The following is a 12,639-nucleotide window of genomic DNA, read 5'->3' as shown; positions in this document are numbered from 1 at the left end:
TTCTTGTGTGGAATCTGTGATGGCAGGGGCTACCCCAGACTGTGAGGCGGCGAGATACGGTAATCCTGTTACACATCTGGTATGGTGATGTGGTTGGTTCTTCTGTCTTCAGGAGATCATTATACTGACAGCCCAACTGAGTCCCATTCATCTTTGTCTATCGCTGCTTAGATTCAGATTTCATTTGAAAATCTAAATATAAGTTTCAGAAGTATAGTGTGAAATCCAGTTTTTCTTGTGGATGAAATCCTCAGACTTTCTGATTTCTCAGATGAAATCCTCAACTGATGAACTCCTGTCAATTTGAAGGTGGTGTTAAGCAGATAGTGTATAAGCTGAGATCTGTCTTTGAGAAGGAGAACCCAAGGACCAGATTATCTTCTAAGGGACGTGGAGATGCAACATCAATAGATTTTAAGAACTTCTCTGAGATGAACTGTGCAACAGGTGAATCGTCTTTTCTCAAAATAATTCCAGTGCAATAAATCCCTTTTAATATCTGTTTTGTACATTGACAACCCCAACCTCTCAATGTGAGGACTATGTTGTCGTTGCTATCGTGTGATGGTATCACTTTTTCATATTGCTTCTGCACTCAATATGCCACACTAGACTCAATCTTGGTTCCTCAGAAGTACACAGTAAACGTCCAAGTGAACACCTTCACTTTAACAACCATGTATAGCCATGCCTCAAAGTAATTTGATGCTGCTGGGAGTCTGTATAGAACTGAGGAGTGAGTTTAATGTATTCATACTATACAATATGGCACTCATCAAACCATGCTTTCATCAATTTGTCTCAGCTGCTGTGAATAGCAGCTCAGTGAAAGACAAGAACCTGGCGGTTTTCAGAAAGAAGGTTCCTCAGAAACCCACTCAGGACAATGCTGCTTATCTGGAGAACATCCAGAAGAACGGATCAGCCTTGGTGGAGCTCAGTCTTCTTCATCTACTGACAGGTAAACTGTCAAACAATCTATAATGATTTCCCTTTTTTTGACCAATTAAAATGTAGTCCAATTAACCCTGCACAAGTGGTTGCTGTCAAGAAACATAGGGCCAGTTGCAAAAAATGTCAGCAAGCATTTTAAATGTTGGTCAACGGTAGCTCAGCTTTGTTCAGTGTGTTGTGAAGGCACTGTTTCCTGTTTATTATGGCACGGTAACTGTTGGGGGTTCCGCTGCTACCTGGGAGGGGCCACGCTGCTCAGCTCTTTAATTGGTTATTGTATGGCACCAGCATAAGGCATCTTACTGCATTTGATGTGTTCCTCTAACAGGCACAGTGGGAGACCCTGATGAAAGCCTTAATTTGGGGAAATTCTTGTTTTTTTCTTCTATAAACTGGACCCAGACAAATTACACATAGAAACTTTGCTGGGACAGAGATTTCACAGTTGGCTCTCCATTACCCAACCCCATCATTATTTGTTTAGAACATGAGAATGTTTGTCAGACAGTACTAAATTATGGGGTTCTAAGAGATAGAACTAGAGAGGGTACAATTTCTGGGGAAATTGTAGGGTGTGCTTGCTTGCGTCGGTTGCACAGGGGTCCGTTTTTGAATGACATTTTTACAACTGATATTTCTGTATATTTTATATAAAAATGCATACTTATTATTTATAAAGATGACATAGATTTAAAAGCATTTTTTTTTTGCTGCTCATTTACAACTGAAAATACGAGTGAAGTGTAGAATGAAATAGATGTCTTCTCATTTCCCCTGCAAGAGGCAGCCTCATCGTTGAAACAAAACGAATAAATTGGGCAGACCGGTGTAAAAATTGACCTAATCTCTATGACTTAAACGTCATTTTAAGTTTTTCCCTTCTCATGATATTTTCAGGCATTTAGCCTACTCATTGCATTCATTCATTAATAAAGAACCCCCTTTGAAGATTATTCTACGACGTTACCCGGCAGTAGAAGATGGAATCGCGATTCAAACAGTACCATCTGCTAACTGAAAATATGCCCCCCAAAACGTAAATAAGCTTGACATTTATTTAGTGGAAAATCGCTCATTCATAAAAAGCTCAGTGGTAGCGATCATTGTCAGTAACAACGCAAAATGCGATATAGCCCTGTGTGGAGAAGCTGCCCCGGTAAATTGTACTACTACGGTACAGTACTAGACTACTACTGTGTTCGTCTTGGTAGCGATTGCGTTGGTTGAATTGGATTTAACGTTCCGTTGTACGGTTTAAGCTGAAATTAATTATTTTCATGAACAGATTGACAACGTTTAGGCTGTGGCAATGAAGTTCAGGTTAGTAGTTAGATAGACTTTTGATTTAAGTAAGGGGAGTACCGAACATGTTCTGTCGCCGTTTGACTTCCTAAACAGCTGTTTAGTGTAGATGTTTTTGTACAGTAGTGTGTCTCGCGTAAGCTACAGCGTTGCAGTGAGCTACACTGGTTTGAAACCACAGGTAATGGTAATTTCACCAACAAATCGTTTTCTAATGTCAGAATAAATCCTACAACGAAAATGTATATGTGAGGAATGTTTATTTTAACGATTGAAAACAGATAACGCTACATCATAGACCACTGTAGTATGTGTTGCCCGGGCAACACAGGCTAATGTCATGATGCTAATACTTCAGTGAAATAGTAGACTACTGTTTCCGAAAGTAGATGTACTTCCTTAATAATATCAGCTTATATTGTACATTACACATCACAATTGTGTGTCATATCACAAAGTAAAATGAGTAAATAGTTATCACCCTGGCCTCTTTTCTTGTGGCGTTTCTGCAGCTGCCTTGCAGTAAAGCTATAGTTAGCCTAGCTATCCCCCAAGTTAACAGATGCTAAACGAATGTTCTGGCAAAGGTAGTCACGCGTGTTTTCGTGACGTTAGTGACGCAGTGACGTTAGTAACGTCAGTGACTGTGGCTAGCAAATTAGCCACCGTTAGCTTCACTTTTCGCCACAAAAACGTAACTTAAGCTTAAACCATGCAACGGAACGTAAATTCCAATAGAAGCAACTCAATCGCTACCAAGACGAAACTTTTGACACCTACGTTGTCTATGTAGGCCAAATATTGACTGAGTTTTAGGGGGGCAAAAAGAAATAAAAATAATAATATATATGTGAGAGAACAAAGGTTGTGCTCTCGCCGAAGGCTTGAGCACACCCAATTATGCTTGTTAACTGAAATAAGTTATTTCAATAATATCATTTACATGGCATACCTATAGATATTGTTATAGTATATGTTTACATGATTTTCAGTCCCCTTTATATATAATGTTAGGAGACAGGTCGCTGACTGATTGCCTGGTCACCTGTTCGTCGGGGGTGTATGAGGGCCTGTGCAACATAACTGTGGACAGGCCACTAATCTCAGAGGACCTGAAAGCTCAGCTCAACCCACTGGTCATCACCATCCTGTCTGCTTCCTCCCTGCCCTCCACTCCTGTCCCCTTCCAAGTCTTGGAGGTACTGCACCCACAACACAACTCAATTACAGTAATTACAGTACTTACATAATGCACTCAAATAGCTACATTTGATTATACATTTCCAGTAGTGACGTTTATAAACAATATAAATGTTTATAAGATCACATGTTGTTCTCTTTCCATAGGAGAAGTGTCTTCCAGTGTATTGCCAGTACAGGTTCCACAACTTGAAAGTGCACAGGTCTAAAGGCAGAGAACACCGCTCTAACATCTACTTCAAAGACGTCAATGTGATTCTAACAGGCCTGCTGAGCCCTGGGGAGCTGCAGGAGTTCCTCCAAGGCCCTCCGCTGGAGATAGAGGTCCACGACCGGGACAGGAAGGTGGAGAAGCCTTCCTCCGGTCCCGCCCTATTTGGTACCGAGCCCAATGATGACAAACTGAGCAGTGTGATCCTGGTCAGTGGCAAACGCACAACCTACAACCCCTTGAGGGCAAAGGCCAAGCAGTACAACCCATACGGCGTAGCCAGGCTGAACCTGTCTGGCCTGCTCCATGGCCAGAGATGTGTGAAGCTCAACATACCTATCGAATGCTGCCGTCCACCACAGCTGCTGGGAAGTGAGAGGAATGAGTGGGAGAAGAAATTGACGGCCATGCCAGGCGTGGTTGAAGGAGCCCCAGATCACGCCATGCCAATGGGGCATTACTTAGATGCCAACTCCCAGCTCAAAGTGCAGGTTGAAATAGCGTGCCCTTTCAACATGGAGAGCGGCAGCGACGGAGCGCTATATTCCCCGTTTGGTCGCATCATTTACATCTTCAGATACAACAACGTGTCTGTCGTGGCCAAGCTGAGGTCAGAGATTCAAAAGATCAACGCGGCAGCTTTCCAGCTGGACTCCCAGTCAAACGAGACCATTGAACGAATCCTTTCCAGTTACAAAATGACAGCCCCGGAGAGGGGGAGTGTTGATCTGGACACTGTTACTGGATTCCATATGCTGGATAAGCAGATACACCTTTTTGTCCTTGAAGGTCTAAAGCATAAAGCCATCAAAAGGCTCTGGAAAACAGTCCCTATAAAGTAAGACCACAAAGACACTCTTAACAGTTGTCAGCTGTGTTGTTTATTGGGTTGAATTGTAGAGGTCACATTCCTATGTGGAACTTGAGGTTGCTGTGATATGTTGCAGGCTGATGGGGAGTGAAGAGGAACAGGTGATGGTTCTCTACAACTCAGATCTGAGCTTCTCCAAACGCCTGTATGACACCCTGGACATCAGTCTGAGACCCGTTCACCTCCACGAGCCACTGGAGGCCATCATGAGACAGCCTCTGGTCTATGTCAGAGACATGGTCCCCCATACCTGCTTCCAAGCCATGTCACGGTATTAGCTCATAACCATAACTCATCTGTCTTCTAAGATAGTACCATCAGTTAACCTCTGTGACCTGCACTATTATGTAATCTAGGAGCCTGACAGCAATGTTTACAGAAATAAAATACCGATAGAGATAAGAGATATATTTACAGGTCATTGTCATGTCTAGCTGCTAATATATTGCTAAAAAAGGAGTAGAACTTCACTTAAAGTGTCCATCACTGTTTAGATTAAGCGTCCTGTGTAAACTGCGGAAGCTGAAAGATGTGGTGAGGAACAACCTGTTCCCCTCAGCCGAGATGGTTCTCAGCATGAGCAAGGAATTTGGAATAGTTCCTGGGAAATGGGAGCAAAGGCTGATGGCAAAGACCCAAAAGCAGCCTGAGTTCTCCCCCATGCATGCCTCTGAGAACACACGCAGACCCCTCAGCACCTACAACTCACGCTACATTCAATGGAAACAAGACGTTGCCGACAAGCAGCTGCTCAGTCAGACCAAAGACTTCATCCAGGTTGGTGGGTCCACAGAAGATATGCATGAGGTTTTTAGATCAGGAAATACTGTATGTCATTCAATAAACCAAATGTATTTCAGGCTAACATTGAGGAGGTGCAACAAGCCAGTCTTCAAGTAAAGAAGCCAAAGGTAGCAGTATTAGTTGCTGAGCAGGCTAAAGACAGTGCAGCCCACAACTACAGTATCCAGACCATGAACTCAACTGAGCAGGCTAGGGAACTGCTGCGCAAGGAGATGGCCAAGGTAAGTAGGTTTGTGGTAACGCCATGCTAACTCCCTGGTCTAGAGGAGGAATCGAAACAGAAGATGATGTCAAATGTCTCTGTTCACCCCTCTGGATAGGAACCAACTCGGAGGTTCACCTACAGCCAGCATTACCACACAGCCACAGTGGATCCCAGAGATGTGAAGTCTGAGATGACAACCTCAGACGCCAGGTCCAGGTCGGCCTGGCGCACTTACGATGGCTTCATATACCCGGGCTTCAAGAGCAGCATCGAGTCCAACGAGCACCCACGACATCCCGACGAGGCTCGTGTGGAGGCACTGAGAAAGGTGATGTCACGGGCAGGAGTTGAGCTCCATCACCCACAGAGTCAGGTTTCACCCACATCCCAGCAGAATGAAAATGCCATATTTTATGGGCATTCCTCAGCATTGGGGCAAAGAGATTGGGTTTTTACTGGTGTTTACTTTTGGGCTTCTCTTCCATGAAGATCCACTGAGCTTAATGGATAGGGTTACACATAATGTGAAATGCTTAATGCTTACTGGATTGATCGTTTTTGAACAGTAGTTTTGGCATGCTCTTCATTTTCTTCTATTTCGTCCTACTTTCACAAAACGCTGAATTGGCAAACTTTTACAACAGTTAGGGGTTTCAATGTAAAAATGGTGCACTAAACGTACATGACCATACACTCACACATTATGTTATATTAAAAAAAAAATCCTATTGATTTGATGGTTTAGAGAACACTAGTAAGACTATATTAAAGATAATACTGTAGGCTGATACTGGCCTTCACCCCCAGCCCTGGAGGGAAAACATCCTGCATGAGAACACTCTGAGGCCCACGCTGGCACGGGACAGATGGCCCTGGAGGGAGCGCCACCAGGACTTTCAGATCTACACCCAGACTGATCAGGACTTCAGTACCCCTGTCTCTATCCACCTGGCTGGTGAGAACTTCTCTATACAGGACAAGGACTAAACCACAGTTCTAGTTCCAGGGTACATTTATGAGGGCAGTTCAAGCTTGACAGTGTGTCTCTCAGCAAGACCCGTGGGGTGACCTTCTCATACAGACCTGTGTGTCCCCCTCCAGGAGAGAGGCTTCAGCAGGAGCAGCAGCAGGCAGCCTGGTCGCAGTACTCCAGGTGGCGGAGGAAGGTGCTCCCAGGCGGCAGTACCGTGTCTGGCAGGCGGGTCCCAGAGTTCAGGTGCTACATGGGTGGAGCTCCAGGGCAGCTCCCAGCCAAGCTCCAGAACCTGCTGAAGGATGGGCCCATGAAGTACTCCCTCAGAAAGCCAGGAATGGCCCTCAAGGTAAGGCTCGGAACATTTCAGTCAAGTAAGTCATCATGTAGAGATATATCTAAATAGATTATTACATTACAATTGTTAAGTCAGGTGAGTAATTGAGATAAATCTGAGGTTGGAGCTTGGACTGAGTGAGTCTGTGTTTGTTGCAGCCTGTGCCTTCACTGTCTGTGGTTCAGAGACCTCCGTCTTCAGAGAGGAAGACCAACATCGCATTCGCTCCTGGGCTTTTACAGGACCAAAGCCTGATGCAGGATAACAATATGATACCAAGACACAATTCCCAGTACAGCAAGTTCCACTTCAGGCAAGTTGGCAAGCTTTATTATGAAAGACACCCACAAAATAAACGCAACAGAGAAGGAGAATAGTTGTTCATATAAAAGTACGATTTATTTTTCTTGTTGATTATTGCAGAGAGTTCTGGAGGCCACACACTTTCCAGCACAAGAGGGCAATTGTGGGCCTAACCGAGGAAGAGAAGGGTGTGCATCTCTTCCAGAAAGCAGCCCCCAGCAGCAGAGCACTGTCCACACCTGTCCTGCCCCAGAACAGCAGCAACATCGTAGAGACCAGAACCCACAAGGATGTCACCCTGCATGTCCACTGAGGAACATCCACTTCCTGTCCACTTCCACAATCACGTAAAGGCATGTGCAAGATCAGTATCTCAGTACTCAGGATAAAAAGCTTTGAACAACACTGTGTTCAACATGTGTTCACCCCAATATATTATACAAGTTATTTCCACCTCTCCATTGTCAGTAAAATTCTTAGAACAATGAGAAAATCATGGATGTAATACATGTTATATACATAATTTAATTAACATTACATATATTTCGTATACAACTGAGTTAGGGCACGTGCACAACTGGATTAGTGCAATACTGGCTTCCCACTCCACCCAATCAGAAGACAGGGGGCGGAGCCAGGGAGCTCCTGGGTGAGGCCTCAGAAGGTTCTGTCCAGAGGGTGAGAGCAGATGTATGCCCTCTGCTCCAGAACAGCCTGAGCTATCTTCTTGATGTTGGCATCGTTGTTCTCTGGACTATCTACAACCCACAGGCAAACAAGCGGAATTAGTGTGATGCAGAAAAACATCTGAAATATGTTCTTTCTACACCATGTCACAGTAATTAAAGTGACTTGTGCAGTGTGGAAATCACACAAACACACACACACACACACACACACACAGAAGTTTGACTTAATGGTTTGTGGGGTCAATGGATACATTCTGCAGCATATGCAAGTGTTCGGTACTGAAGACCTAGCATATAAAACCTGCACAGGGTTGTTTTCAATAACCATTGTGTGCTGTACTTACTTTTCTGGAGCTGGAACATCAAGTAATTGTTTTTGTGAAAAGCTTCTGTGCAGAAAGTGTTTGTGAGCAGAACCTAGAAAAATAGAAAACAATTTATTTCAAGTTCTTCCAAATGACAAGAGCATTGACCAGCAGGTATGAGTTTTTTTGATTTCAAACCAATCCTGGCATTTATCTTGAACCATTTTCTGTTGTCTCACATCTCAGTAAAATGAAATAATTCCACAATAGTGGGAGGGCCAGCCTGCTGGCTGGCTGGCATGACTGTCATCCAGTTACAACTGTACAGGTGTCCTGTGTCAGCCTGTACCTCACAAACTAGAATGTGAACAGTTGAGTCTAGAGTGCAGTAGTTGGAGCAACAGCTTCATGCTGGTACACTGTGGTGGAGAGTCTGTCCAAGTAGAGACAGTGCCGCTGTGGGTGCCAGGTGTGTGTGTGTGGTCCTGTACCTCGTGGTCGTGGTTCTTCAGGCCAATCCTAATGGAGCGGCTGGTTCTGGACAGAACGGCTGTCATGGCGTACAAGTTGATGAGGATGTCTGCAACACGCTTCAGGACCAGCTGCTCGTCAACTAGAGTCTGACACCATAAACACACACACAGCACATTTGACCCTAACCCATTAACAGTATGCTGTCTTGCACTACAATACTCTTACCAGTATTTTCAAGTCCACAGATATTTCCACAGATACCACCGAATTAGTGAACATTATTGAGCATTCCGAAATCTGCAGCGTTTGCAAGTGGTTTATTGCTGCTCCAGTGGAGGGCTGATTACAATAGCATGGCCAAATAGAAACTCATTTAGGGAACAGGCCCTACCTAGGTCCAGCTGTTCAGCACATGAACATTACCTCAGCCCAACAGGAAAAGAGGGAGTTGAGAAGAGGTCCCAACTGTACTAAACTGGCTTAGAATAATTAGGTCTGCAGTCACTATGGGAACAACGTACACTTTCATGTTCCTGCTACATTTGTCTAATGAAATTCTAAATATTTGAGAGGGATTCATTTATAGATTTGTCCCAAAAATATGTCAAAAAATGCTAGCTATACAAGTGTATGACCAAGAAGTAAATAACAATACTTTACCTTCCCGTATCTGTATAGTAAGCTCTCCACTGTGTTACCAAAAAACATAACGCTTTGTTCAAGCTTCTTTGTACTTTCCTGTGAGGAAGGAAAAAACCCAGCCAAGCTCTCAGAACACAGCTTCTAGAAACAGCTCAAACTAAATCAAAAGTTCAAACACAGTCTCTGTAACGTAATTGTCTGAAGTATTGACACAGGTGGGCAGTGTACCGTAAGACTGGGGTGCACCACTCCATCAGCCCCAGTAAGGCCCATGTCCCTGGGCATGTTTGCAAACTCTCTCAGCCTCTTCCCCACCATATCCGCAACCACACCAACATTGCCCTTCTTCAGCTCTCTAGGGGCAGAACAGACACAGTGGGTGTGAAGGAGTGCATCTGGAGTGGTCTCCAAAGCAAGTCTTCCAAACAAGGAGAATTCAACGCTCACTTGATTTTCCCGGTCAGGATTTTGCCAGCATACTGCATCCCAGTGAGAGCAATGTACATCCTCAAGATCTCATTGGTCCCCTGAGAAAGGACAGAACATCATATTAAAATCCATTCTCAGAATAAGCTGAAATCACAGCTTGGTTCTTGGTCGAGTTGAACATGCCCTCTAGTGGTCTCTTATAATATTACTAGTCAGAAGTATGAAATCATTGTGCAGTCCAACGTGATACCTCAAAGATGAGCAGGATACGACAATCCCTCAGATATCGCTCGTATGGGTAGTTCTTGGTGTATCCCAGGCCTCCCAGTACCTGTAGAGCCTCACTCACACACACCCAGCCCCCTTCCGAGCTGAACACCTGCACACACACACACACACGTTGACCAGGAGGCAACTCTAAGATAACACGATGGAAGCCCTTGTGGTATCTGTCTCACCTTGACCATGGCAGCCTCCAGAGAACAGTCTGGAACCCCAGGCCGATCCATCATGCCTGCTGTCAGGTAGGCCATGCTCTCCATCACAAAGGCATTCTGGGCCATCACTGCAAACTTCTCCTATAGCAAGGAACATGACAGAAACATTTCATACACTAGTTATCTCATATGATTCAATTTGGGCAACACATAATCCTGATTCCATCCCTCCTTACTTGAATCATTCCAAATTCACTCAGTTTCTTGTTAAACTGCTTCCTTGTACCAGCATACTCTGCCGTCAACTCTGCAAGGGGAAGAATCAAATCAGAACAGTCCCAAAAGTCCATAGATTTCCAACCTCATCATCCCTGTACTCAGGGAACAGTGGTCTTACCTATCAGCTTCTTTATCATTCCAGCACCTGCACTGCCCATACTGAACCTGCCCGAATTCAGGATATTCATTGCTACCTGCAACAACAGAACACATAGAAACAAAAAGGAAATGTTTAGTCGGACATCATCATGATACTAAAATACTGTACTTGGTAAGTGATACAGAGAGGCCGTGTAAAGTGACCTTAAATCCAGCTCCAACTTCTCCTATAACATTCTCCACTGGCACTGGGGTGCTGTCAAAGGACACTTCGCACGCTGGGAGGAAGAGCACAAGAGTTAGACGACAGTCAAAGGGACCCAATCTGTCCCAGCAAATAGTGTTCATGAGGAAATATCACAAGTGAATTGTCCTTTTAACCAATTAGTCTTACTGTTGGATCCACGGATGCCTAGTTTGTCTTCCGGCTTGCCACTGGTGATCCCTCCAAAGGCCCTCTCCACAATGAAGGCGGAGATCTTGTCCTTCTTTACACCATCCTTGTCCACCACCTCTGTCCTTGCGAAAACGGTCATCACATCTGCCATTCCCCCGTTAGATATCCAAATCTGAACACAAATCAAGCAATATACCCTTTCTCTTTATTACCATGTACAATCCATGCAAACCAAAGCAGATATCAATGCAAACCACAACAATAAACCTGATATATCATGGATTCAACTCCAGGCATTCATTTCCCTCACCTTGGAACCACTGATAAGGTAATGTGTCCCATCTTCAGACAGAGTGCCACGGGTTTGTATAGAGGCAGCATCACTTCCACTGAAATTACAAAGCACCATGATATTATTTCTGATCAAATTCAAGATATTATGTTGTCACTGCAGTAACAATGCTAGTAGATACAGCACCATTATTACTCAAGCTGTCTGTTCAAAGCCATAGCCAGTCTTAATGAAGGAGTGGAGTTGAACCAAAGGAGTAGACATTTGTAACGATGAGATCCCACGGTGGTACCAAGCCTTACCTTCCAGGTTCAGTGAGACAGAAGGCTGCCACATGCTCTCCTGAGGCCAGTTTGGGCAGATATTTAGCCTTTTGTTCTTCACTCCCTGCAATCAGGATCCCCTAACAAACAACCAAAATATTACGAATTCACTGTCTCATTATAAGGTGATGAAAAGATAATACTGCACATTCGGGTTCACCTTAAGACCAATGGCTTGATGGGCTGCTAGTGTTACAGCAATGGAGCCATCCAAGGAGATGATCTCTCCGAGGCGAGCATACATGGTGTTGGACAGGCCAAGTCCCCCTGGAAACACACCGCTATGGTGACTTCACTGAAAGGTGAGGAAAGAGGATGGCAATCTCATGCTCACAGTATGACCTACCATATTCCTCTGGCACCTGGATCCCAAACAACCCAAGCTCTTTCAACCCATTCAAGGTCTCTGGTGGAATCTTGGCTTCATGATCAATTCTCTTTGAATCAACTAAGAAAGAAAAAAAGTATATTTTGCATTAATCATAGGGTAATCATGTTCTGTCGTTAAGACCTAATGTTCACAACGTGAGATACATCAATTTGACTTGATGACATTTACATTTTTCTCTTACCTTGCTCGTTGAAGAACTTCTCTACTGGTGCAACAAACATATTCATCTCCTCCAATTCTTCATTTCCTATCTCTGGATACGGGAACACCTCTTCCTGAAAGAGATTGTCTGATTGAGATCACTTTGACAACCTCTCCTTTCAGTGAAGTCGCAGGGTTTGTGATAACCCTCCGAGAAAATATCACATGTATGACACTGTTTGAAATCCAGTTTAACTTAGCGAGCTAGCTATAAAACAACAGGTACACATGAGACAACAAAAAATATTAGCAAAGATGTTCTCTTACTTTATTTACTTTTCCAAGGAACAGGTCCTTTGCGTAGGCAAGATTCCTTGCATTTGTTTTGAAGGTTCGATGAGGACGCAACCACAAGGTGATATGTTTTCCAGTATGCCGTGCATTAGATGTAAGCAAACTCTTTCCAAATTTGACAGATTTGGAAAGAATGATAAGTCTGTTGATATTCATTGTTCTAAAAGTGTGCCCTCATCTACCCTTCAGTGGCTAGTTTCTGAAAATGGATATACATAAGTATCCGG

At 44.0% G+C, this 12,639-nt stretch overlaps 1 protein-coding gene across 1 annotated transcript; it reads right to left on the bottom strand.

Annotated features, from left to right (window-relative positions):
* Positions 1 to 7,170: 7,170 nt before the first annotated feature.
* On the bottom strand, positions 7,171 to 12,629 carry acad9 (acyl-CoA dehydrogenase family, member 9). The gene is made up of 18 exons (XM_067244204.1): positions 12,386 to 12,629; positions 12,099 to 12,192; positions 11,873 to 11,974; positions 11,687 to 11,793; positions 11,506 to 11,606; positions 11,222 to 11,300; positions 10,909 to 11,083; positions 10,719 to 10,792; positions 10,534 to 10,609; positions 10,373 to 10,443; positions 10,158 to 10,277; positions 9,950 to 10,078; positions 9,718 to 9,797; positions 9,499 to 9,625; positions 9,289 to 9,366; positions 8,646 to 8,774; positions 8,194 to 8,266; positions 7,171 to 7,918 (listed from the first exon to the last, which is right to left on the bottom strand). Exons 1-18 carry the CDS (start codon positions 12,566 to 12,568, stop codon positions 7,818 to 7,820), a joined length of 1,899 nt encoding a protein of 632 aa, XP_067100305.1. The 5' UTR covers positions 12,569 to 12,629; the 3' UTR covers positions 7,171 to 7,817.
* Positions 12,630 to 12,639: the final 10 nt, after the last annotated feature.

This window comes from Osmerus mordax, chromosome 1, assembly GCF_038355195.1.
Source record: "Osmerus mordax isolate fOsmMor3 chromosome 1, fOsmMor3.pri, whole genome shotgun sequence".
NCBI lineage: Eukaryota > Metazoa > Chordata > Actinopteri > Osmeriformes > Osmeridae > Osmerus > Osmerus mordax.
The sequence above is the reverse complement of the archived record's forward strand: the minus strand, read 5'-3'. Positions and strand labels throughout refer to the sequence as shown.

What these genes read in the sequence shown, in the direction of transcription:
- acad9 (XM_067244204.1), bottom strand. Translation starts at nt 12,568, where the DNA reads ATGAATATCAACAGACTTATCATTCTTTCCAAATCTGTCAAATTTGGA. An exon ending in GAAGTTCTTCAACGAGCAAG is followed by an intron (nt 11,975 to 12,098) that starts GTAAGAGAAAAA and finishes TTTCTTTCTTAG; the next exon opens with TTGATTCAAAGAGAATTGAT. An exon ending in TGGTGCACCCCAGTCTTACG is followed by an intron (nt 9,367 to 9,498) that starts GTACACTGCCCA and finishes CCTTCCTCACAG; the next exon opens with GAAAGTACAAAGAAGCTTGA.